The sequence below is a fragment of the Condylostylus longicornis genome, unplaced genomic scaffold (assembly GCF_029603195.1).
Source record: "Condylostylus longicornis isolate FDR11 unplaced genomic scaffold, ASM2960319v2 ptg000674l, whole genome shotgun sequence".
NCBI classification, from domain to species: domain Eukaryota; kingdom Metazoa; phylum Arthropoda; class Insecta; order Diptera; family Dolichopodidae; genus Condylostylus; species Condylostylus longicornis.
Window position 1 is genome coordinate 513 of NW_026578624.1, and position 27,515 is coordinate 28,027.

Genomic DNA, 27,515 nt, shown 5'->3' on the forward strand with positions numbered 1-27,515 from the left:
ATCGCGTTATCGATGCAACTGAAGGAAGTCTTTATCAAAGAGGGATGCGACAAGAGCCCTTTGGGGTCGATCAACACGTTGCTGCACCTAATGGGTGGCAAACTTTTAGTGACAAGATTATTTGAGGTTTTTAAAGCGACCCATGAATTAGCGATCGCATCATGCGCTCCAAGCAATCAGCACGCAGCTAGCGCAGTCCTATGGGAAGAAATGAAGGATGTCATCATTGTTGTACTCTTCAAATTGACCAGACTTTCAATTACAATTCTTGGAAGTGTTGTAAACCGTCTGTCTCAAGTGACTCTCAGTCTCATCGAAGATTTTAGGTCATCTGATTGGCCTCTGATGGAAGCAGCTGCTTTAAATGCAACGGAAGTCATTGATCTTGTTGTATCAATGTCGATGTCAGAATTGGAGACTCCAACTCGTGACTCCCAACAATTTCGTGATTTGGCTCGAGCTGTTCTTGCTGAGTCATCCCTTGTGTTGTTGGAAATAGCTCGCCAGCTGGCCCGTTGTAGAGAAGGTCAAAATCGAGGAAACGATTTCTGCAATTTTTACGAATCTATTTTCCAACTTGTTGTCGAGCTTGCTTGAGAAGTCCCTCGTCAATCTCGAAGAGATTTTATTGACGTCTAAACAACCTCTTCCGTTGCCGGCTGAACGGCCATTGCGAAGAAGATTGACATCTCGCTCGATGCCGCGTCGGGTGACACGCCGTCTGCCGACATCCACTCCTTCCCTTCAAACGCGCCTGGCAAAGAGACTGTGGCTCCTAAGCCGTCACATCGTAGAAACACCACACCCTTTCACTCCTCCAATTGGTTACAGGGCGAGTCGTTCTTTCATTCTGAGTCATTCATTTGATGGTGGAATCGAAGGGGAGCGTCTCATCGTCAGGAAGCGAATGGATTCTCGACGCCGGAGGGGTCAACGATTCTTCTAAGTCGAAACGGCGGTTCGTGCCAGCCCCAATTGTTCAAATCGACATCAGCAAAGAATCAGAATACACATCTTGCTCATTGAGAATCCTGGTAAGGGTGTAGGACGGTCAGGGGCCAAGACTCTCGGTTTTCAGGTCAAGGGCATCAATCCAAGCCCTATTGTGTGTGGATCGGAAACTCCTGTTTGGAATGGCTCTGTCCTTCGCGTCGAAGACAGTTTAGGGAGAAGTTTTTGCTCTTCTGCAGTGAGCCGCCCGTCGACCCTCCTGTCGCACCAAGCAAATTGCCCATTTGGGACGATTCTTGGGTCGCAAGTGTCTGAATCTACGGAGTCCCGTGAAATCTATACAAAGACCTTCCAACTCCAGTCCACACCAAAGTCATCAAAGGGATATTCTTTGACGCTGTATAACGTTCTGTCGGTTACCGTAAGCGATTCGTTATACTTGGAAGAAAAGTTTCTTCATATATTTTTTTTGACAGGTGGTATATGCAGCCATAAGATGTTCCGACAACTCAAACCCAGGATCAACGTGGGGGTTCAAACTGAGTATTCAGTCATTCGATCCATTCGGTCTCCAATTAAAACCTCTCACTCCCTTTCCTCAACTTTTTCATGGATGCTTCGAGCCCTTCCGCGATCCCCAATCGGGTCTCAAAGCCTCGAGGGAACTGCACTCAATGCGCTCTCATCATCTTCCGCCAACTGCCCTTTTAAAATCTGTGAAACTTGGCTCGATAAAATCCATTGCAGAAAAAATTAAGCCTTTCCAGATTAAGAAGGCTATTCTTGAATTCTTGCACCTTTGGTCATCAAACGAATTCACAGCTCTGAGCATTTCTCGGGACACGCTGATGGGCAGACGTCCACCTTGGGCTCTGTCTCCACAGTTTTTTGGAACGGTTCGCCGTGGTAGACTTCGTTTCTAGGACAGAAGTGCACCAATGGATCGCTAGAGGGTCAACGGCCGCTTTGCTGGGAAAGATAAACATGCCAACTGAGGATGTGTCGATCTCGGCTTGCAGCGCCGCCGAGTTGCAGGATCTTGGACATCGGATTGATCGCTTGATTGCTTTAAGCCCTCAAGGGGATACTCCTGGAAAACGCTCGGAGCAATGTAAGAGCCCATTCGGAGTCTTGATTGCAATGAGAGGTTCGTGGGCTCTTCAACAAGTAGTTATTTCCACTCTCTCGCTGACCTTCGGGAAGGACGTTAATGACTTCCAGAAAGTTGTGGAAAGGGTATTGTCACTCCCAACTACAAGCACTGAGGGCGACATGATGACCATGTCGGTCGAGGAGAAGCTGGTTGCGGTCGTTTTCAGCGTTGTGAAGCCGGTGTTCTTAAACAGTGTTGAGCATGTCCTCAAATCCCGTATCGCCAATAGCAACATCGAAGGCTCAGCAGAATCCTCAATCGAGTCGAATGAGCTGCTACCAGCCATGGAAGTCGCCCGCCGTGGAATCGATTCAATTGAAAAAAACATTCGAGAGCTCCAAATGTTTTTATCGTGGATAATACAGCGGCTTTCCGTTTCTGTCAATAACACTATCTCTCCTACATACCAGCCAAACCCAGAACAACTGATTTCAACGGCCAGCAGAGTGATTTCTCTAGTTTCTATGACCTTTTGCGATCAAAAGTCACTCTTCTATGGCCTTTGCTTCTTTTCTGAAATGCTAAGGAGAAGCATGTTCCTTTCCGAATGGCTATTGAGTAACAAAGAACTTTGTGATTCTGGCCCGGTGCATTCCTTAAAGTCCGTAAAACGTCGCCGTGTGGATGAAGTCCAGGTATCTTCCAGAATGCGAAACATCCAGCTGGGTGTTTTGGTTCGATTAGTAGCAGACTCCATTTTGATTGAGGGTTTTAATACGGTAAAATGGAAGCCTCACCCGCTTCCCCCGTGCTTGTATGCCGCTCTCGATAGTCTTCCTGAAATGCCCAGAAGGTAGACCAGATATCGTGCACCACCGCTCTCATTGCTGCCTTTTCCTGCGCTTTAGTCCTTCTATGACGGATCTTGAAGGAATTCTATGCATGTTTCTTGAAACCATGGTTAATGGAACTGAAATGCCAGACGGACCCCGTTTGAAATCCCCGCTTGACCGCTTCTACGGTTGCTGGAGTCGCGCGAGCTTTGCATGAGTCGATCCCTTTTCCAGACCATCCCGTGTTTCAATCCCTATCGTGCCAGAAAGGTGGTGTTTCCAATGGTGCGAGTCTCTGTAATCCGGGCATTACTGCAAGTTGCAATGAGCTCTTCTACACCGAGTGATCGCGATGCCGTCCATTCTGCCATTGTTGATCTCGCGAATGTCACCGCTAAGCAACTGATCAGATTATTGAGCGCGATTGAGACGGAAATTCACGGCGGATCCTCTTGTCGCAGTCAGGAGACAACTCGTAACCCACCAGCCAATGCGGCTGAAACTTGCCCAATAACGAAAGCTACAAACCACAGTGCAAACCTTGGAAGCTTCAAACACGTCCTGAGATCCCCGCACAAGGTCCCGCTCACTGAGGCCATCATTGAGGTGGCTTTAGTGGTGGGAGGTTCCTCAGCGGGGCCATTGGAAGCGGCTGCCTTCATGAAGGACGCCGCTTGTTTGCTCCCAGCTGGAGATCAAGAAGGTCTTCCAACTGCCAATTTAGATTTGTCGCCCTCGCATCTATTCTCCACCGCTGAAGGGATTGTGGATAAACTGGCCGCGGCGCTGGAAAAGTCCAAGAAACTTCTTTCTGAAGACGAAACCCCACACGAGGAGCTCGCATCATCCTCTCATGTCGAAAATGTCCCCAATAGAGAAGGTCTAGGCATCCCCGAAATGTCAGGCGCAAGTTGCGCCCCACTCACAGGTCCTTCATCAGAGATGTCGAAATCGTCTCCTGACAAAGATTCCGATGTCCATCATCGTTTGTATAATTTCGTTTCTCAGCATTTTCAACTGGCTCAAAGGTTGGGACCGATAGAGGTCTGGATCCGGACAGTCGCAGACGTCACGACGACAAAAATTGCTCCGTTAACTGCCCTCTCTTCTACCCACCTAGAGATGGTTGCAGGGAAGATGTGCGTCTGCTTTGACCAGTTTTCAAGATATCGTCCCCCTATAGCGCAGTGTTTGGTCGCTCAACGCAGAAACGCGCTTTACGCACTGCGTCGTCGATTTGCACCACCAGCAAACACCGTCACCTCAGGCCTTCCGAAGCCAAGTGCTGAAGATGGGCGAAAGGGAGAGAAGAAGCCTGGGGAACGCGAGGTCATCGAAGTGAATACGGATTTCATAAGGAAAGGCAAAAAGCATCTCAAGCAATCGGATCGGAATGAAGTTTCAGATCAACCGGATGTCCCTATCGAAATATTCGACCCCAATCGGAATGTTGATCCTATTCAATTTGTGAGATTTCCAAAGTCCCAACAATCAGTAGTGCTCTCATGGATCCGTGAATGGATTCGCCAGTTTCGTCCAACTGATTTCTTAGAACATCTACTCGTCCTTTCAGAACCGTTTTCACCTGCGTCTTGCGACAACCATCAGTTGTATGGTCTCTCAGTATTAGCTCACTCTATGCAGCAGATGCAACAATGCCTCTCAATCGTTCAGGATGACACAGTGGGACCAGAGAGGAAACGGAACGGCTTGGAGGTACTTTTCAGAGCGATAAAGAAGAATGTTAAGGTTCTTCGAAAGTTCCTCCTACCTGATGCATCAGAAGTACGGAACGGTGACAGCGAAGTCTCTTTGCCGCTTGCTGAGAAATCAGAATCCCCTCGAGAGGATTCGATGATTCTAGAGCCATTGGTGCCATCAATCGAGAGGGCTGCTGAGCCATCAGTCACACCCTTCAGTGGGGATGGAAATCGCCGTTCTGTACTGAGCGATCTGATAGAAAGTGAAGAGCTTAGATCCACACTGTTGTCGATAGAGAAAGGCATCTTATTGGTCGAAGCGCTTTGCGAATCGTATAAAGAAATCTGTGAGAAACAAAGCACCGATCAACAGTCCAAACATGGAGAAGTGGTGTCTTCAATGAAGCCCATGCGCGCCGTTCAAACCTTTTCGTCGCGTCTTGCTGCTCGATAGTGTTCCAGTTTGCAGCAAGCGAGGCTTATTTGGGAAGCAGCCTGTCCTCTCTAATGTCATTTTCTCTTTCCTGCCATCGTCTCCTGACCCACTGCGTCTTTCGAATTTGGTCGCGTCTTGCTGCATCCCCTCGCCGTCCAGACTGGCGGCCTGGTCGGACTTGAAGTCATCTGTTGAACTGCGTCAGAATCAGCTTCGCGCTGCTGCAATTCCTCAATGGGCTCCCAGTTTGGCGCCCCGTGAGTCTCTTTGGCGTAGGAATCTTCAAATGCAACTTTTCTTTTCAGAGAGCACTGCTTGGGGAGCTGTGAAAGACATGAATCTGAAGCTTCTTCACCGAGAGAAATCTTTGCTAGTGCAACAAGAGTGGACGTCGCAATTGGCGCTCATGGTTGAGTCCTTCTGGTTGCTTCTATCGTCATTGTTGGAGTTACACAGAGCATCAGGATTCCCAGACGATATCAGTGGAGTTCAAGAGCTCTTGACGTGGTCCCTTGAAAGCTCATCCGCTTCGAATACAGAGAAGGAGCTGTCGACTCCAGAGATCCACAGTGAACCATCCCCAAGGTTTGAATGGCCAAGAATAGGAAGACACGTCATCAACATGCTGAAGTCGACTGAACAACACCAACATTTATACAGATTGAAAGAATCAATTCTGATCGGGATACTGACGATGATTGCAACTCAAAGCGACTCTGATGGATTGGCGAACTCACCGAAGAAAACAACATATTGGTTGTCCCAATTGCAAAGAATCTACGACTTCGCAGTTCACCATGCGCTCTCTAAGTTATTGGAACAGGTTTATAAAATTGTTTACGCTCATCTGGTGCAAGCGGAGCCTTCTGTACTACCAATCGAAGGATTCACCCAAGCGTGTGTGGTGTTTGCTAAACGACTTCCTCCTCTGCCACCTGCCCCTAGACGCATTCTATGGGACCTTTTCTCAATCCCGTCGGCCGTCCCATCATCTGAGTCTTTCATCCCCATTCCAGGGGTTGAGCGTCTTGCCACCCCATCTCCCGTTGTTCTGTATAGCCGACTGCCAGTTCCACTTGATCGTCCCTCGCTGTGGAGAATTGCTGTCCATCAGCCATGCTCATTCGAAGTGGATGTGATGTCCGTAATGAAGATTCTCAAGGTTCAAAAGGGTCAGCGCCGCGTCGCGCCTCTCGGAGCTCATCAGGTGGGGTTCACTGCTGACGTGTGCCACACCACTTGTACGTTCTCAGGTTTTCAGTCTTTCAGCCGAAACACCATTGGGAAGCCTGGCGGGATTAGTCACACCCGCTAATTCAGCGAAAGGCACTCAGTGGCACTCGTTACCTTCCCCTGTCGTTGGAGAGTTAAACAAATCTGAACAGTGCCGCGATGTGTTTGAACCTCCGACCTTCCCTAAATCGGAAACGCCCCTCTCTTCCTCATCAGATGGACTCCAACCTTTCTGTTCTTCTTGGATCGACGTTCACATTATCCCCAAGCCAAGATCCGATAAAATCTCAGTCTCTATCGGAGGCCGCCGATGGCACGTGCCGATGATTCCACGAAAGACTCAAGCAGCTGAGATGCGTTCCCAACAGCTGAATCCAATATTTCCCGTTAGAATTGATGTAAGCCCATCGCTGACCTGCGCGTCACTAGAAAACTGTGCAGATACTTTATTGTTTTCAGAGGGCTTGGAGTAGCGCCGACGATGCAGTAATACAGCGTTTATTGACACGCGATGAAGAGAAGGAGAGTCTTACTGGGTCATTCACACGATTACCAATTCACAGTTATGATTCTTCCATTTCTGAATTTTATTTGACTCTCATTCTTCCCTCTCTTGATCTTGTCAATGGGATCGAGCTCTTCAAGTCCCGATTATCAAGACACCAAGAATACTGTTTATGGAACCCTCACATCCAATTGGAAACATTTCTATACGAGTCTCAGTGGAGTCAGAAAGAAAAAATTCGCCAGATCTCAGGGCAGGTTTGGTCGCGGTATTACAGAATTCCGCTGGAAGGAATGACGATAAAGACGCCCCGTTTGTCAGAGCCCTGCGCTCCATTGAATGAAAAAGGAAGCGGTAAACCTTTGGGGGAACGCTGTTGGCCTCTGGTCAGAAGAGTTGGAATTGGTTGATCGAAAGATCCAACGTCATGTGTTGCTGATGGAAGGTAGAACAAACGAATCAAGTGACAAATTGACTGAGTGGATGGATCTTGTAACGCAGTCGGTCAAGGATCTCATGAAAGGATCTTCGGATGATGGATTATCTATCGATGAGATGCTCCAATTTCGTTGGGTATGGAGCCGGTTACACGGGGCGTTGGGTGTCCTGGCTTCTGACCCAATTGACGAAGGAAGAATTGATGGCTTGAGAACCGCCTGGGGTCGCTGGAGCCAAAATCTTGATGGGTGGAATCAATTTATAACAGATGAAACAAGGAAGCATTTGGATGGAATCAACAAGAGTCGTTATTCCTGTAGGAGTGATGTAAGTGATCACGCGTCATTGGCTATCGATATCCGGTCTTGTTCCATTTCAGTCGGCTTCCACTGATTTCTGGAGTGATTGCGAAGAACAATTTCTTGATCCAATGAGCGTAACGTGTCGTTGCTGGATTGCATTTTTGTTTCCGGAATCTTTGATGTCCGAATCGTGGAAGAATTCGAGTTTCAGGAGTGGAGACGTGATTGCTTCACTCAGGCAAGAGTCTCGGACGCAACTGCGCCGCACTATTTGGTCAGCACTACAAGAAACTATCCACTTCTTCTTGAAGGAATGGGACACGGATGATGGACAGCTGCTCGAAATCGTATCATATCTGCTTGAATGGACGATCGGCAACGAGGCCCCTAGACTGGGAGATTTGAAAAAGGACAACAAAAGAAAGAAAAATCCCCAAGTGAAGTTCCCATCAGAATATCGACGTGGATGGATGTTATTGAAAGATGAACGGTTCAAGTGCTTCACGTCGATTTTGTGCGAGCTGCTCCAATTTTCACTAAGTATTGAAGTGTCAACAATCCATAATTCAGATGATCGAGGAGATGATGAAATTAAAAGTGTCATCCAAAATGTGTTGGGATTGTGTGTATCCCGATTGTCACCGCTTCTCAACAGTTCCGCATTCGTTCAGATGATCGGAACACATTCGCTACTCCGTCCCGTCGTCGACTCATCCGGGCTTCCGACTTTTACCAGATTTCCATTTGTTCGTAAAAAATCGCTCGTATTGCTTCCTCAGTCAAGGAGAGACGATTCATCCCAGTCCGTTTTTTTGGCCCCTGCAGCGGCTCGAAATGTTGAATTGGGGATGAAAGACCGAAGGAATGTTCGCGCGTTGGAGGAAGAGTATCCTGCAGATTTTGTTGCTGCCCAGTCAGCGAAAGTTGTTTTCCTGACTCAACATTCTTCTTTCCAAGATGCTTCCTACTTTTGGTCCCACCATTCATATCGCCCACCGTCGGATTTGAACGGTTCTCTTGTTCCACTATCTCAATTATTTGAGTTGAACTCGGAACGGCCACACGAGCAGCCTTCATCTTCATCGAAGGGAAAGTCCTCGGCTCGAATTGGGGTCTCCTCTTCTGTCGTGTCTCAAATTCTAGAAGACATTGGTTTGTCCGGCGTCATTAAACCGGCTGATATGCTCAAGGATGGAGAGAGTATGTTGGAATGGAATGACGTTATCAGATCCATTGCGAAGGTTTCTAGCGATGAAGGTGTTTTGAAAAGATGCAGGGAACTCCTAGAGGCAAGATTGGAGTCTCTTCATTGGCGCCTCCTTGGTGAGCTCAGCAATCAACCTCCATGTCTTTGTAAACACGGTGACCGCGAGTCCATCGATTCACCAGCCCGGATACGCTTGAGACTCGTCCCTTCTAGAGCTTCGATTCCTGGAGTGAACGAAGCGGTCTGCTCCCCAGTGCGCCCTTCTCACGTTTTGCTTGACAACAGTCCTCTGATGTTAACTGATGTGACGAGAGAAGAGGAGTCCCTGGAGCAGCTGATTCTCTGTTCCAGGAAGGCTTTACGGTTTGGAGGGAAGGACCTTCTCAACTCGCGAAAATGGGCTTGCGATCGTGCCAGAAAAGGTCAAGACCTTCTCAGTGGATCTGATGTTGCCGCTGGTACAACTGTTGCCCTCGTGTTTAATCAAAGCGGAGCAGTCGGGTCCTCGATTTTCGAGGAGCTCCTTGATGATCGTGGATCAACGGGTAGCGATTCAACGGATGACAACTCCTCACAGGGGGGAGGGCAATTCGACCGAGTGTGGATGAACCAAGTGAGCGACGAAACAACGTGGTGATCTCTTGAGCTTCCATGTTCTACTGACCAAGATGGTGTTGAGCATCTAACGTTTTGATCTATCAGGTATTTGGAATTGATCCTGCATTTAACCTTTCGGACGATGAATATAAATTGGAGATGGAAGAAGACATAACGGCAGGCCCTTATGAACCTTCAGCCGCCAGTTGGGTCCCTCTATCGAGAGTTCAGGAGTTGATCTCTTACGCACCAATCCATCCAGGACGTTTGAAGCGAGATAAATCTGAGGAAGACGGATCGAGCAGTGATGATGGAGATGGGAGCTCGTCAAGTGCATCACGTACCTCGTGGAGTCGTTCATCGAATTCATGGGAAGACGCGGATAGCAACGATGAGAAGGAGGAGACCATTATTTCAGAAACAAAGTCGGAGCAGACAACAGATCACAAACCTGCTCCTTTGGAAGAAAGAGGTAATTGCAATTGTATCTCATTAGGGCGTGCTCTATTCCTGTAATCATTCGTTTGTCTTTAGACCGAAATGCGATCATTGCATGGGGAAGAGGCGCGCAAGACGAGGAGGAATCTGAAGAAGAACAATTTGAATCTGATCCATTCGAAGGAAGACCGAGAGTGAGTCACAAATGGGGTGCCGAAGTTTTAGCTTTTCCCTCTTGTTTGTTCAGCTCGTTGTGACGTGTCCCCGAGGTCATCCTGTCGCCCATGGGCCAAACAACGTTTCTCAAAGATGGAGATGTGATGCCTTTCAAGGACACTGCCATGGAGGCCACACGTCCTATGAAAAATGGCCTGCTCGATACCGATGCGCGAATTGCGATTACGACTATTGCCCACGATGCTATCGAGACACAATTGAGTTAGGATTGGAAATTGTGCGCGCAAGAATGAAAGAGAAAAACTATGGAGCTGACGGGAAAGGAGGCCGAAGGGCGAGTGACCCCTGGATCGAACTCGACACTACGGAAGCGCTCAAGGTGAGTTGAGCGGCGTGTCTCTTGGGGATGTTCTACGCGGAATCTTTTCTTCTTATTCGTTTCAGACCGGCGCACGTCAGCCATATTTTCGAGGTTCAGATGGGAAGACGCACCGCCCACGTTGTCTCTATACTGGTGGTTTATGGGTCGAGTTGGATTTTCAGTCTTCGAGAACCAAGGATTCAAATGCTATTGATTCTCATGCCCTCAATAGTCTGCGTGAACTCCATCAGCTTCATAGCCTCAGCTCCGGTCTTGTTTCTCTTTCCTATATGTGGGAAATCGGCCTGCTGAGTTCTAACCTTGTTGCTCAGTTACTGGTTGTTCATCCCCACTACTCTCAGTTTAACAGATCCGTTGGGTTTGCCAATGTCGCCTTCCGTGCTCAAGGTTTTCATCCAGACGATGTTAAGGACGAGGCCATCGCTGAAACCCGTTCTAACGGCGTTTTTTCACCGAGTGCGTTCCGAAAACAATGATCTCTGGAATGGCGTTCTGCAGTCCTTGTGTCTCGAATCACTGCTCGGATGCCTTGTTTCGGAAAGGACTCTTGATTCGCACGTTCAAAACTGCCTTGAATTTGCTAAAACTCAGGAGATTCTCAATGCCAAAAGTCCTACGGATAATTGGGCTGCCCAGCTTCCAGTGTCTCGTTTTATCGTACCTGTATCCCCATCAGAGTTCTCCCTTGGTTTGCGAGGAACAGGAATGGCTTCTTCAGCCGGAACGCTTGGCGGGGATTTCAGTGATGATAATTCTGTCCTCCCTTTCAATCTTTTCGCGGAGCCGGTCGATGAGACTTCTATCTTCCCTCTCACATTTGTTTTCGCCAAGGATCCGCTCAGTACTGCGCTGAATGGGCGGCTTTCTAGAGGTGAGAAACAACGATGTCTGACAACCTGTCTCTATGTTGTCTGCAGGGGAGAGATCGAATCCAGTTAAGAAGGAACTCATGCCTCGTCGAGCTTCTTTGCTTCAGCAATTGAAAAGCGAATTGCAGGACGAAAGTTTCGATTGGGCGCGATTCATTTCAGTTGCTCTTCCTGCCTCCAAAAAAGCAAAAAAAGAAACATCGCCAGTCTCATGCCGGGGTTGGTCCTTTTCACTGCTGCTTTGACGCGAACAAGCAATTTGACAGCTATGATAGAGTCCGATTTGCTTCAAAGCGTCTTTGTCTATCGTTGATGAGAAACTCGCGAATTGCCCTGCAGCAATTCGGGCAACTGATGAGGAGATGTTCGCCAACCTCAGAAGTGATGGCTGCCCCCCCTCGTTCGAGTTGACGACAGCACAGTGGATTCTTGAAGACGTGATTTCCGCTGACTGTAATGATTCATTGTATCGCTCTCTCATTTCTGATTTCCCGATTGTTCCTCTTTTGTTGGCTTCCCTTCTAAAGTCATGGAGACGGTTTGAAGGCCAATTACTCCCTGAATCTATTCTCTTCCTTATATCTCGATTGATCTCGCTCCAATCTCGAATACTGCATCAGCATCACACTCTCAAGTCTCCAATTCCAAGTTTAGGGATGAGCTCGGTTCTTCAGATATGTCGCGTGTCTCTTCTTGAGACGATCTCGTTTTCCCCGCTCTTTCCTTCTCAAAACGTGTAGCCCGGGTGTTATCCGTTCATCAGTACACCCAATTGCATCTGTAAGTGGCAGACTGCGCAGTTCCCGCTGTGATAGAACTAACAAGAGGATTAAACATTGTTCGCGACGGTTCAGGCAGAACCCCCTTTCTTTGATTTATGTTTCAGTTCATTTCACAAGTACTTTTCGATGTCCTACATCTTGAACTGCCTTCGTCGATGGAGGGCCAGTTGCGTTCTCTTCTCGACCAGCTGTATATGGCTGTTCGCTTTTCCGACAACCTGGGTCTACCTCAAGCCGCGAGAGAAAAGCGAGGGTGCTCTGGTCCCTTTCTTCTTCCACAAAGCGAGAGAAGTGCCCGCCGGTGTGTAATCCCTTTGGTTCGCTATATTCTGGAAGTGCTTTGCGTGCTGGACTCAAAGAGACGTATGAATATTATCGATTTGATGCTTGAACAGCGCATCGATCCTCATTCAACTGTGGCTCTCCAACGCTTTGAATCAAGTTCGACTTCTCCCACAGGTAGCAGTCATTCCAGCGGGTACTCAAATCCTCTTGGTGTTCATTTTCGCGGCCCCAAATATTGTTTGAAGCCTCACAAATTCTCGACGCGTTGAAGCTCGTAGATCGAAAGACGTCGGCAGAACTGAATGCTGATGAATTACCAATTTTAGACGTCTCTCTCATTGGAAAAAAGTGTTCAATAGAGCCAACAACCTCTGAGGAAGCTACAAGTCGAACGATTGACCAACAACCGCTCTCGCAACCTCCAAGTCCAATCTCAAAATACCGAGTCTATAGTCCAGCTGTTTCATGTCAAAGTTCCCTCTGTTGAACCCTCTGTACAGCGATGCAAACCGTTTCTATACACTTTGGATCTCCACCCCATGGACATCTTGCGTGCCGACAGCTGTTCGTGTCAAGCTCTCCGCGTTCCCATCGTCAAAATGATGATCTAACGTCCTCCATGAAGCCACAACTTATAACTGACAGTTTTTGGTTGTGCATTTCCCAAGGTCTATTGGCTTCCGCCACCCTCGAGTATTTGGGGTAGAAGATTTAGCGGTCAATCATCGACTCTTTCATAGCGATTTTCCAACGCCTCAGTCGAAGTCGATCTCCGCATCTTCGGTCCAAGGGGATTCTATTGGAGAATCCACATCAAGTACCTCGAAGGAGGTAGGATTTGGGGAATATCCCGTTGTTGTTTCTATCCTCCTTCACTTCAGATTGTCACCGCAGCACAACCAGAGGGGGTCAAATCCTGTTGCCTTTCTCCGCATAGCAGCAAATGCTATTTCTCATGAAGCCGCTAAAGACAAGCTTACGGAAGAGTGTGGCGTCTATTTGGGAAACTCAGGAATTCCATTGAACGGTCAACGACCCATCAGGGCTGGTTTGTTCATGTACGAAATCGAATTCGCAGAAGAAAGTGGAAACATGGAAGAGTATGAAGCCTGGGCAGATACTGATCGCGAAATAGGTGCGACCAATTTGACGGCAATTATCATCTGGTCATTTGTTATCAGAAATGAAGAGAACCTTCCAGGCGGGATTTGATATTGTTCCATGCCGAGAGCAGTGGAAGGCACACTCAGCATTCCCTTTCGAGGTGGATTCAAAGCTGGACTCTGACAATCCATTGGCTTCGCTTATAGCGACCATCGACTTGGAAAAGAATGGCCTGAAAGCTGCTGCTTCTCAGGAGGGTATCGACCGTAAACCCGCAGTGAAAGAGCGCCCAAGTCGATGGAAACGGCGAAGAAGGGTGTCACAGAGAGAAGAAAGAGTTCCGATTTTTCGGCAACCCGTTTCCTCTGCTGTGATTGCAAATCATCCACAAACCGAAGAACTCGACTCGGCTTCAAAGGATCATCTGCCGAGAGAGAGGTCCTTCTCTAGTGCTGTTTCCTCGAATTCATCCCCAGATGAACTTCTACTGGACACCGAACCACGCCCTTGCAGTGTATTCGGTGCCACCTTGCCTGAATTCATCTGAGCAATCTCATCATCGATTTAAATCCACTCGTTCCAGGATTGATCACCAAGGATGCCATAGATCGGTCAGCACAAGCTTATTCATCCCATGAGCGAGTAGCAGTAACTGAACAGACGTTGCTTCATCCTTTGATGGAGCAATTCTGGCAATTCATGGACGAAACAGAAGTAAGTTCTACTGGGAAGTTGATTGATTCGCTCTACTTGCAGCTACAGCGTGGTATCGAGAATCCTCAGAGTTCGGAGGCAGCAGCGTTGAGAAGCTGGGCGGAGGTCTTTATGTCGTTTGCCCCAACGAATTTAGTTGAAGAGGAAGAGTTTGAACTTCCAAATTGGTTTCTTGAGGATGAGTCGCATCATCATGACGCCCTTGGCAGGACCGTTTGGTTTTCGATTTTCGCATGATCGATGTTCCAGATAGCGGCGACAATGAAGAGGCTTATGTGAGTGTGACTTTCGGGGAAGACAATGGAAAGAAAGCCAGAAATGACGAGCCGCTACAAATTAACCAGACAACGTCGGACAACACGACGGGAAGTGATCCAGCGGAAAATAACGAAAGTTCAACGGGACCAAACGACGACCAGTTTGTTCGCTTTCTTTCATGCATCGAAAGTTCGGCGGATAGCGCCGAGACAAATGGAAAAATGTCGAAAAAAAAGTTAGATCGGTTGCAGCGATGGGTTGGACTCTGGGGGAAAGCTGCGATGGGTTTGGCCAAGTTGATACAAGAAAACCTTCCAAACATCTTCGAGCTCCGTGTTTGTTGTCGTCGTACTTACGTTTGCCAAATGATCGTACTTACGTTTGCCAAATGATCCAAATAGTGGACGTTCAGAGTCATACTATCATGACATCTGTCAACCCAATAGCTCATTCCAAAGTCAAACAGATGGTCTCAATGCTCGCTATCATGAAACGGAAGGATTCTTCTACAGGTCAAGAAATTACAGAAGTCATTGAATTAGAAACCCGTGATTTGGGAGTTGAAACAACCTCCGACAAAGATCAGTGGATGTCTATTCAATCATGGGCCGCTTGGGCAGCTCCAGGGGTGATGGTTGTGCCCAAAATAGTACCAGGTCAGTCGTCTAAGTCGAACTGATGTTTCATCATGTTAACTGCGCTCAGGCCCAACAGTAGCTTCTATCCGTTTGATGGCATCTCCACTCTATCTTGGACTGCCAGTCTCTCCACGATCATTGCTATTGGCGGCATCACAGAATTTCTGTCTCAAACTAGAAGTGTCGCCATTTGGCCACAATGGTGAAAGTTCGTCCTCATCCAAATGTCCCAAGGAAGTGTCCTTAACAGCTGATGACAGAGAAATGACATCGTCTGTTGTTGACGTCACGCCTCTTCTCCGGGATTTTCATCAAGGGGATATCAAACTCTTCGAGTTCCAGCTTCACAGGATGGTTTCATTGGAGGAGAGGCTCGCGTGTTCCAGCCGTGCATTGAAAGAACTTGAAGCTCTCACGACGACTCCCGTCCCCCCAAACAGCCCTCGCTCCATGCCCGGTGATGTTGATCTCCTTATTCGGTCGGTCTTCGATCGCTTGTGTCTGATGGGTGTCGTTTCGCCTTCCTATTTAATGTCAAGGATGAAAAGCGTTCTCTCTCCTCAACCTGGTCCCTCGAATGGATCATTGTATCGCGAAGCCACGCAGTGGAACACCATGTGTTGTCCCAAAGCGCTTCCATCGATGTCTGCCCTGGTTTTAAGGGCTTTGTCGAAAAAGCCACACGTCAAAGAGAACGTTGCTTTGAGTCCCAGTGATCGCGCTCTTCTTCTCAATTTCGTCACTCTTGCAATTGTGAAACGAAACACAGAGAAAGAAAGCGTCGACAAGCCTCGATGGAAGGCCTCATTGGTTTATTCAACGTTCTTCGAGGATCGCGCAAACAATCCGAATGGAAACCAAATAGAAGAAAATGGAACCAACGAGGCAGAAGAACAAAATGAAAGCAAAGGAAAGAACGAGGCCGAAGAAAAGGATGAAGCGAAAATTACGGATCCGTCGTCGATTGCTTTACGTGATTTGATGGAAGACTCTTCGGCATCTCACGTTTTTGGAGCGTATTGCGGTATGCTGGGAGCGCCCACTAATCTAGAGCCAGAGAACGATGTGTCCTCTGAAATTCAATTGCTGGGATGGGAAATAAACACGGAGTCTCTGGATGACGCCATGGCTGCTGTTGAGTCGTATCAAACATATTTGAGTCTAGTGAAAACGGCGTCAACATGTGACAGTGAAGGAAAGGAAATTGCCGAGAAAGTTTCTCAATGGCAAGCGGCATGTCCCAAGATTCACGTGGACACTATTTTGAACTTTTTAGTTACGAGTCGTTTAGGTGAGTAAAAGACCCATTTTCCGTTTAACAGACCTTGTTTCCGTTTTCTAGTATTCTTTGTGAGCGAACTGCGCGCGGTTGAGTTCCCCCATCTTATCCGTTGGCCTCCTGCTCCTGCCTACTTCCATCTTCATCTTCTAATCAACGGCAACGCAATGCGACTTTATACGCGTCGAAGTCTCGATACAACCGCTGTCATCGAAGTACCGACACTCCCGTATCCCTATACTCAGGATGATCTATTTAAATTTAATCTTTTGAAGGATCTCAATCTTGACATCCACCGTGATATCTTGCCCTGGATGAATCCTTTGTGTCCCATTCAACTGAACAAGAATAATCCACCAGCCTTGCTCTCTCGTGCTCAACCTTGGATTCCTATTCTTCCATCTCAACCGCTCTCTCCTCAAGCTCAGAAATCTGGAAGCGATCTGTTGAACCTCCAAAATGATGACCGTCTCACCAACATCTGCAGTGCAACCTTGGCTCGCCGACTCGGCGAACTACGGCACTGGTTCAACCCATTGCACCAGATTGATCAATTTCCTCAAATTCTCGCGACTATTGTTGAATCGCATCGTCTCTCTTGTTCTCTTCTGGATCCATCTGGACGCTGGAATCTCAGTTTTTCTTCCCTTCCGTCTTGGGCATTTGGTGTGGACCAGCTTGAAAGAACTTCCCATTCCTTGATCTCGCAATTGGACGATCATCTTTGCCCATCATTGCCCGTGAAGTCGGAGTCCTCGCCATATCAGTTGTTGCTTTACGCTGTGAGAAAGCAGCTGGTTTACCTTACAACAACATGGTCGTCATGGAAGGCTCTCGCATCTCATTTAGAATCTCTATCACCCCCAAGTCTCACTTTGCTACGCAGGGTTCAATTTGACGTCAATGATAAAGCTTCCATCGCTGTTGATCGTTTTGTCGTGCCAGAAACTTCTATTTTCAGTTCAGCGGCAGGATCTCTCGACGATTGCTCGTTGCTTCGAACAGTAAGGCATCCAGATATCCGAAACAAGAAGAAACAGTGCGCCTCACCTCTCTCCTTATCTCTCTCCAGACTGTCTTGGGACAGGTGGCTTCGCAACTCAATTCTGGTCGTTTCCCCTTCAACAAGTTTATCAGTGTAAAGCGCGCTTTCACCGCCATACTGCTTGGTGAAGGCGCTCACGACTTGGGAGGGCCTTACAATGATGTCATCTCGTAAGTGTGGGGAGTCGCCGGACATCTTGTGCATCTTTCATTGTTGTAGAGATTTTCAGTCTGACTTGAAGCGAATGGGATTATTTTGTGAGAGCAGCAATATGATGAACAGCGTTGGAGGTCGTGATTCAATGATCTTCAATGAAAGAATTGGAAATCATTTAAAACCAACTGGAGATCGCTTACTCGACGAGATCTTCAAATTACTGACGGCAGAAAAAGAGCTTTGTGAAGACAAGAGCCAGAATGGAGCAGTCAATGGCGGTTCCTACATTAACATCACAAGAATGTTCCAACTGTTGCACTGGTACCGCTCAGTTGAAGGACAACTGGTACCTATGAGAGTAGATTGCGCTGGGACAGGATTGAGATTGAGGGAATGGTCACGAGCCATAACGGCAATAGGCGCACTGATTGGAATGGCTCTCGAAACCAAAACAACCTTGGCAGCTCCGATCGACCCTGTTCTTCTGCGCTTGTGTACTGATGGGATGGTAGGCCAGGGTTTGATGCACGAATTGGATGTTTTCTCCTCTTTCTAGGTGCTCTCAGAGGATATCGCAGCAACGGATATCTTTGATGCCAGAGTTGTTCAGTTGATGGATGCTTTGGTGCAGCGTTTGAGCAACTTGAATAGGGAAAACGAAATTGCAAAGGACGTCACTTGTCTCGAGGAGTCATCCAGCAGCAGTGATGATCGAGTGTTGTCACAAATGACAGAAGCTTCAATCACCGGCAGTTTTACTGAGCGTACTATCAAAATAGCGTACACAGATATTGAAAGTATTCTTGAAAGAGAATCCGAATGTGTTCTCATCTTAGATGCTGCCGTTTCACTGTTAAACAAGGTCCGTTAAATTGCTTCGTGATTGTCAATGACGACACCTTTCTTCCAGACCGTCAGCCACTCAGGACCGCTTTTCCATCCCTCGCTTATCAACAAAATGGCCGAATGGGCGTCCGTTGAAACGAGGAAACGAGATGATTTCTTCAGTTGCTCGCAGAAGGAGTTCTCCGAATTGCTGGACCGACTTTCAAAGTGTAATGTACTGGTTCATCAAACACTAGGAGTGCTTGCTAATAACAAGCATCTTATCGCTCAGTGCATGAAAGATGGTCTTCAGTATGTCATTCCTCCATCTGTGGCAACACTGCTATTAACAGCCGAGGACTTGTGGCGAGTAGTTGGTGAAGATAACACCATCGATGTGGCTGATCTGATCGTAAGTTGGCAACCTATGATTTTGTTTAGTGGTCTGTTGCAGTCTCGTCTTGAAGCTCGCTCCGGCTATTCTGACTCCCATATGCAGTAAGAGAGTTGCAATCACACTTTCACCAAGTCTTGTCTTTTCACAGGTGGCTTCGCACCATACTGCGAGGATTTGACCAGGAACTGTTAAGAGCATTTTGCCGCTTCACTACTGGGAGTTCAAAATTAACAGAAGGAAACATTGACTTGCAGTTTTTGAGGTATTAGCTGGAAGTCTGTCTTATTTTGTTCAATTGGCCGTTATTTCCAGATACGATCGACTAGCATCAGACAACATCAATGAAACGAACATGGATCAAGTTTCATTTGTTGACTCCCGACTTCCAAAAGCAGGGACGTGTTTTGGTATTCTGAAAATGCCATTATACTCGTCCCAGGAGGTAATCATCGTCTATATAAACAAATCGCAATTCTGTTTTTTGTTTAAGATTATGATGCAACGCTTGGTCACAGCGATTACAATGTGTAACGTGACAGATCTTGATGGAGGTTTCGATTTTTGAGGTTGTTGCAAACGAGCTGTCGTGCACTTTTAGAGTATGTGTTCGGGTGTCTATTCTTGCTGTGCGCAATTGTGCTACAAAAGGACATTAATGGCAATTGAATTATCGGAATCTCATTACCTGGGCAACCCGAACCAGCTGTTCAACATTCATCAACCCTAATTGATATTCCAAATACGAAGGAAGAAGGTTTCTCCTCATAGCTTCAATTGTTGCGACAGCTGCTGGATCTTTCCCACAGGTAGCAACAGCCTGAATCTGTCCACCAAGGATGGAAAAAATAGGGCGCACGCGGACTTGAACCACGGACCTGCTGATCTGCAGTCAGCTGCTCTACCACTGAGCTATACACCCTCTATCTTTTCATTCGCACAAATACAGATATAGCAACAACAGCTTCTCTGTCTTCCACTTCAATTTAAGACTCACTTGGTCATTCTTAACGTATAACGCAGCGAACTCCATATCCTTCAGATTACCTTCGATGACGATTTCATCAGGATTTACACAGTAGCCTGCATATCTGGAGAAAAAAAATTGCGTGATTCGAGCAACTTGAATGAGCACCTGATACTCTTTCCGAGAAGCATTGTCCAAAAGAACGGAATGCTATCATAGGGTGCCATTTTCCCCATCATGTTTTTAGCTGCGATGCGTCCTTGTTGCATTGCAACGTCCCAGTGCTCAATCCTGATATCCTCCCCTAACTTGTAGTAGGGAAAGGTCGCAATATCACCTGCTGCATAAACATCTTTGCATCCACGGACTCTGATGAACAACAGAAGTCTTTGCATATATTGACGCTTTGATAGCGCACTGCATAAATGGATCGACGTGAAGTGAACGGTCAGGAAGTGTTTCGACTCCCTGAACCAATTCAGTGTTTGGTACAACACCAACTCCAAGTACGACCAGGTCCGCTTGCAAGATTTCGCCGTTATTCAATTCAGCACCCGTGACTTTGCCTGAATAACCGCTGGATGCAAGGATTTCACCAATCAATGACGCAGCTGGAACTCACTGGAACTTGACGACGTTTCTTCCACCTCTAAACACTACCTTCTTCTGATTGAGGAACCCCGCTAGCTGCTGCCCAATTCGGGCACCCAACACACGCTCAAAAGGATGAGCCTCCTGTAACGCGCAGCAATGCAAAGAGCAACCACTGCGCTGAGATGCCCACCATTCCTACAACAGTGACCTTCGCTCCGTTCTTCGCAAACGATGCCGCTAATTCCATCCCAATGAACGACGACCCAATAATAACAACATTCTGATCGAGTTTTCCGAAAATAGCAAGACGTTGCAAATCATTGTAACTCCGCAACACTTCAATGTTTCGTAAATCGCTTCCTGGAATTTTCAAACGTCTAGGAATCCCGCCTGTTGCAATTAGAATCTGAACAACACGACGAGTTAGAGACGCTCTGCCGATTTGTCGGAGATCGTCAAGCAGTTCCAGACTGACCCCCTCACTCCTACCTTGTCACAATTGTATGATTCGCCATTTTCTGTGACGATTGTCTTTTTTCGCACGTCAACATGTTTAACTTTTGTATTGGGAAGGAATTCTACGGTAGCTTCCTGCGTCAACCATTCAGGCGTACGAAGGAGCAGCTTATCAATCTTTGCGTTGAAATTCTTGGAGAGCACAGGGCGATCATAAGGGGCATGCGGCTCTTCTGTGAACATGAGAATGCGCCCCGTAAATCCTTCCTGAACGGGAAATTTGAAGGATCTGTCATCTGTGCTAACCCACTTGTCTCAGAGTCTCGGCTGACGTCAACGCTGCAGCTCCACCCCCGACAATCCCGATGACCGTCTTATTTTCAGGATCTCTTTTCGCCATTGGGACATCGATGAAATCAACCATTTCGTCAACTACTGGGACTGTCACAAACACACGATTGTTGCGAACTTCTACAGGATAAGTTGGAATGCCCTTCAGTCCACATCCTGAGAACCAATCGCGCAGTACCGATAGAGACACGCGTCTCTTTCTCACCGCCAATGCATTTTCCAGTTTTTAAATCAAACTCAGCGTCATGCCAGGGGCATTGGATCGTCTCATTTTTGCTAGCAATGCCTCTATGAAGTGGGGCCGAATAATGGCTGAGATAATGGAACAATTAGGTCGAACGAAAACTAAGGAGGCCAACCTGCAACTATTCCCCGTGCAGAACAGTTTCCCATTAATATTAGCGATTAGAATCTGATCTTTTCCTAAAAAAGAGGGAAGTTACTATTCTTCTCAGTTTGTTCTCTACACGCGCACCTCCATGAATAGTGATTTCATGCAGTTCGCCGGGTTTAAATTGATCCATGCTTCCAACATCAAGCTCTTCAATTGGCGGTGCTGGTGAGCAGTGAGCTGCCGATGATGTAAAACCGGCAGTTAGGTTTTGCATGAAGAGTGGTCGATCGTTGGGGACCAGCAACGGAGCTGCTAGAATCGCGCCAGCTGCAGCCCATCTGAAGGCTCCATCACCACGATGGGAGTTCCTGGGTCGAACAGACCATAAAGCGCCGAGTGGCGAGAACCCTCGTCTGCTGAAGGAAGTAAAATTGAGAAGCATTAAAAAGGTGTATTTTAAGAATGGCCCTTCAGATTGTGGGACTGCTGGGGTTCACGGGACTGAGTATGTTCGTAAAACAATGAAAATCGATAGGAATTTTCGGCTAATCATCAGGTGGGGTCTCATAGATTTGAGCTTGTTCAAGACGTCTATCGTCTTCACGCTTTCTTAGTGCTTCTTGAGCTTCGGTACACTTCAATAAGGCAGCCTAAACAACACGACGGTCTTCAAATAAAAAAATGGCAATGATGTAATTCTCACCAGGTCCATGTCTTCTTCCGTAATTGGCAACGATTCTTCAGCCAATTGCTGGCGCAAAAACGAGTCATCCGACCATACAGCCTTCGATCCTTCTCCAGGCCTTCTCGCTGGTGTTTTTGCCAAGTTAACCCTCAATATCCGTCCATATAACTCCGCTTCATTCATGTTGTCAATTGCCTGATCAGCATCCTTCTCCTCCTCAAATTCAATAAAACCAAATCCTCGATGTTTTCCTGATTCTCAAAATGAAATTTCACATTTAATTGGAATTCCTACCCGTCGCTCTGTCTATTGGGATTTCTGTCGTGCGAATATCCCCAAAGGGAATAAATGCGGCTTGCAAAATTGCCTTATTGACATGGTCATCTAACCCTCCGACATATAGAGTGCGCTTTAATCTATTTGATTCGGATGGGAGTCCCGTTAGTAATGTTCGTTTCACAGTCGCCATTTTGCCTTTAGCGCCCTGACATCTCTAGGTGACTGAAACCATCTGAATGACCAGGATCCACACCTTGTCCCTGCAGTACTGAAGTTTTCAGAAGTGTGATCCATGCATCCAATCGCATGATGTGCTTGATATAGTTTGAAACAAATTGCACGAGAGTTTTCCTCCTGCTGAGAAAATATCGAACCAGTTTTTTGCAACGGCGCACAGAACAAACAATGGGTTTCGGAATTCTGCGAATAAGTTCAAAGCGGTTTCAGATGGTTAACCAGCGTCCCCCAAATCCGAGACGGGATTGGAGAACGTCGGGCGGTCTGTCCGCCTTCTGGGAGGTGAGAATTTCGATGATTTGTTTTCATTCAACCCAAACGTTGTGTAGGGAAGTTATATCGACCCCACCATCAGCGTTGAAATGAAACATACTCTTTCACGTAGCGGGGATGCTTGGCCTCGCGTTCTATTAGAACAACGCTCGACTGAAGATTTACATAAACTTTGGTACTTAATATGAATACGTATGAGAAAACTTTATCTTGTCCTTCCAGGTATGTGTTGTTGAAAGAAAAAAACTATTTATTGAGTGAGAGGGACGCGTTCGCGCAGAATAGACTTGAACAAGAGAACCATGGTCGTCTCAAAAAAGTAGGGAATTCTCGGTTGGCGGTGTTGCAGTGACTGCCCTAGGTCAGAATTGGAATGAGACATATTTTGACTGTTATTACAAGACGAGAGTATCATGAACAATGTGTTAAAGGGCGCGAAATATTAGCTGCACAAGTGAGTTCATTTCAGTAGAATGAAAATGACGACGAAGCGTTTCTCAGATGGAAAGGGAGAAGCTAGAAATCAAACGGCATTTATTGGAAGAAACAATTTTGGAGCTTCAGCAAAAACTGGAAAGGTGAAGAAACCTCCCGCGATGTTGAAGAAGTGTTTTGTTTGTTAGAGTGGGTCCGGTGCAAAGCGTTCAAAAGGTGGTGTGGATCAAGTTGCTGCAGAAAGCGCTTTACGACAAGGACCAAATTCGGATCAAATTGGAGCCATTGAGGCTGAGTGGGTGGAATAGAGTCCGATCCGAACAATGTCTCTTCCTGTTCAGTTGCAACCCAAAATTTGACGCCAGATTGGCGTTATTCGAGGCAATTTTCGGATTTACCAGGCCGCATGAGATGGAATCAATTGTATGTCAGAGCCCTAGCTGACAGGAATGTTAAAAGGTCTACACACTTCTGATCTCCCCGAGCTTGAAGTTTTTTTCTTGTCCGACATAAACTTCTAGTGAAGATGAAAACAGAGTAGCAAGCAAAACAAAAAAGAAATCAAAAACAAGTGTTCTGAAGAAAAGATGAATTTTCAGTGTATATGAGACTTCTTATATGAAATAAAAGCCTGAAGATTTTGAACTGCGGCTTGAACCTGAAAGCGATCTCCCTCGCTTCGCTTAGACATTTTTTTCATCGATCCACGAACGCGTTTCCAGATTTCTTCAAGACGATTGACAGCTTTCAACTCAACAAAGAGAGGATCATAGTCTTCATCTAAAAAGCAAAAATCAATAAAACACATCAAAGGAAACAAAATCACCTTCAAAAACGTCAAAGATCGAATCGAGCAAAGCTGCCTTGAGTTGAATCGTAGTCGATTTCTCTTCAAGAGCAATCAGTGATCGCGATAAAATTTCCCTCAGTATCGACGTCGATCTCCACCTTCTTCCGATAGAACAGTTCAACGCGCTCAACTGCACTTGGATATCTTGCCAAATGGATTCGCAAACTGAGACGCAATCAGCTAATTCACGGTTGCGGTATTCAGCAAGCTCGTCGTCCTCGTCGTCTTCCCCGTCATTCATGGTTCTGATTTCTTTTTGAGGTCTTTTTAACAGCGGCTGCGGCGATCGCTTCGACAAGAGATGACGTCGAAGTGGACACCAAGTCCTCTATGCGTGATGTGACTGAGAGAACACAACTCTCTCCTGCCTCCTCCGTTACAACATTGAGAGGCGCCGGGAGTCTGTTTGTTATCTCAAGAGCCATCTGAAACGAGAAATTGAAATCAGGATGCGAGCACCTAGATGCTCACATGAACGGAGGCCTCTACAAATTCGATCGATGTCAGAATAGCGGCAACGGGTGGGGGCGAGTTACTGGAGAGTTTTAGAACCAATTCAAGCAATTGAGCGGCAGCAAGAACGGCAGCGAAGGGACCTTGCACAGTGTCAGAAGGGCTGAATGTTGAAGAACAGTGCAAGGGCAGATTCTGTGAAGACATGACTGAACCAAAGAAATGGAATAATGATGACAGCGCATCGAAGAATGCCACGAAAAGCTCCCATAGATGCCTATTGAAGAAAGATGCTGCAAATCTCATCATTGCTACTTACTCAGATGAGGTGAGTGTCCCAAATTGCATCATTAGTTGCGGTAGTGTTTTGATGGCACCCGCTAATGTAGAAACGATTGCCGTCCAGCCACTCGAAGGCGGATTACTGACGGAGTCGCGTTGAATTGATTCTAACGAAGATTCAAGAGCAACTGGCAATATTGGTGCTGGAGGAATATTTATTTCACTCATAACATGAACTTCCATTGGAGAATTGTCGACAACGGCATCCAGCAACTTCAAACACTTGTTCGCTAGAACCAACTCGTTTATTATTGAACGCAGCTGGGATTCAAGTTGGTGAGCTGCAGCAATTTCCGCTGTATCTTCGAACTTCTCCCCATGACCAAGCGGTACCTTACAATTGTTAGCAAGTGCAGATGAAGGAGTAATCTCCGCCTTGTCCTTCCCATCAGAGCTATTGATTACCATAACCATCTCAAACGCAGAGGTAAATGGGTTCGGAGACACAAACGACAGCAGAAGAGGAACTAGCTGTTCAAGAGTAATTCCAAATCCGTCAATTGGAGCATCTAGAGTTTTATTACTGTTGACAAATTCAATGAATTGAAGAACAGCGTCTGTTTGAAATGACGCGTGAACAGAGAAAATCGACGTTCGCTCACCGATACAGTTGGTGTTCCACATTGCGACGACTGAAGTGGCCGCTAGTTGATTATCCATCTGGGCGGACAAAATTTCCAATGTTCGCTTCAATCCATGAGACGACACCTCAGTGAGTGTGAATACCAACGGTGCGAAGGAACGGAGAAGAGCTCCAACCTGGTAGAGAAGAAAATTCTCCCGCAACGCTACAGCACAGGCACACCATACCCTAACAGCTTTTTCAGACTTGGAGAGATCAATCGAGTAATGTTTGATTGTTCGCAGCACAGCAGCAAGAAAACCAGCAGCAGACGTGAAGGCCATCGACGACTGTAGGGATCGGGGGGAGGAGGAAAGTCCCAAACATCCTGCGGGGAGACCTGCAACAAAAACTCAGGCGCACTTTAGAAGGGATTGGCGCACCCGCTGCAAATGCAAATGTGATAACACGAAATGTTTCCTCCGCATTAGAAGACTGGAAGGCTTCTTGGAGTGATACAGCGATTTGATCGAATTGACTGGAAAGGAAACAAACAAGGCCAATGAATTAAAAATGATCCGTACCATAAAAGAGTAAGTAAATCAAAACATTTCTGAATGGAATACATGGCATCATCAGCTTCTTTGGAAGGATACGACATCTTCTGAAGACTAGAAGATTCCTGAAAAGTCAGAACCAGTCAAAACTATTTCTGTTTCAATTGCTCACCTCTACTAAGACCTCTAAACAGCAATCAAGCAATCTTGAGCCATTCACCATCATGACAACTTTTTCCTCTTCCAGCCATTCCATCAAATGACACAACGTCTCAGACGCAGCAGCCCTCACACGTCTATGATCAGGTCCATTTAAATGGAATGCGTTCACAATTCCTTCAATCGATCCCTCACGCTCCAAGAGTTCTTCAGCGATTCTGGACGGACGCGAAAAAAACCGCCCCCGCTGCGACTATCGCACTCTCACGAACAGCAGGGTCTCCCGAAGAAAGCTGCGAACAAAATCGTCGACTGAAAAACCAGCTGACTTCTCACCTGTGAAATAAAATCTGTGACATTTTCTTCGTTGATTTCAGCATCGATGAGAGGGTTTTCATCTCTCGTTAACGCTGACGTTACAAGAGTGTCGGGTCCTTTAAATTTAGGACGAGAGCGATGCGGACGTCTTGCTTGAGTGCGTCCCATTCCTTCAGAACGCAGGCCCCGACTGAGTTCCTACTGGCTATCGCAAAATCATGATAACCAGAATTCAAAAACGGGAGCTTTTCTCACTCTATCGCAACATCCAAAGAGTCTCATCGCAATTTGCTTCCAATAATTTCAGAGAATACTTTTCTCGATGTGCTCGCGAGGATGTTCATGGATTTGTACGATCGAGTCTTGCCCCCTCTTCCCAGACTTCAACAGCTGAGTTTGATCAGTTTTATAGCCGAATGGAGAAACACTTAGCAATGCTACGACGTCAAGCAGAAGTCAACTGTCTCTATAGCCAACCAACAGTTTCTGTCAAACGCTAGAAGTTCCCTATTTCAGCCAGTTCCCTTATTTTTTCAGCACACTTTTTTGCTCCAATCACGTTTTCGGTGCTGCTAGTGGGGTTTTGCTAATCAACTTTCGTTGAATCAAAATTCGTTGAACTTGATCACGGGGGGTACTAATAACAACGCAGCTGCGCGAGAAATAATTTCACCTAGAAACGTGATGTTTGCTTGTAGCGATTCCCAATCCTGTCGCTTACCCGTTTCCAGGTGCTCATAGTATTCCTCAACATTAACAAGAAGCAATCCGCCAAGTGAATCCAAACAGTAAAGAAATCCAACAAGTTGACGGCCGTCTTTTAATATGACGACGATACGGGAATCTGACTCGGATCCATATTGCCAAGAAACGAGCTTCCTAACCTGAGGGGGACACGCGGATGATGTTTGGTTGTTCTCATAAAAAGGATCAAGTTGCTTAAAAGTTCCATACAAGTGTTGTTGCTTCTTGTTCTGCAACTTCCAATGCAGGGGGGTCACTGCTGATTGGAAAAGGCATAC

The 27,515-nt window shown here is 46.8% G+C and overlaps 2 protein-coding genes and 1 non-coding gene across 3 annotated transcripts; all 3 read right to left on the reverse strand.

The window, feature by feature from the left end:
* Positions 1 to 19,311: 19,311 nt before the first annotated feature.
* On the reverse strand, positions 19,312 to 21,082 carry LOC129617866 (apoptosis-inducing factor 3-like). Its single transcript, XM_055532909.1, has 8 exons — positions 20,969 to 21,082; positions 20,692 to 20,925; positions 20,411 to 20,608; positions 20,231 to 20,343; positions 19,946 to 20,185; positions 19,777 to 19,899; positions 19,639 to 19,732; positions 19,312 to 19,467 (listed from the first exon to the last, which is right to left on the reverse strand). The coding sequence occupies exons 1-8, from the start codon at positions 21,080 to 21,082 to the stop codon at positions 19,312 to 19,314; spliced, it is 1,272 nt and encodes a 423-aa protein (XP_055388884.1).
* Trnac-gca (transfer RNA cysteine (anticodon GCA)) lies at positions 19,492 to 19,563 on the reverse strand. Its single transcript has one exon. It is a non-coding gene; the product is annotated as a tRNA-Cys (tRNA).
* Positions 21,083 to 21,888: 806 nt separating the features above from the next.
* Positions 21,889 to 22,497, reverse strand: LOC129617867 (peptidyl-prolyl cis-trans isomerase E-like). Its single transcript, XM_055532910.1, has 3 exons — positions 22,323 to 22,497; positions 22,047 to 22,279; positions 21,889 to 21,993 (listed from the first exon to the last, which is right to left on the reverse strand). The coding sequence occupies exons 1-3, from the start codon at positions 22,495 to 22,497 to the stop codon at positions 21,889 to 21,891; spliced, it is 513 nt and encodes a 170-aa protein (XP_055388885.1).
* Between the last annotated feature and the right edge of the window lie 5,018 nt (positions 22,498 to 27,515).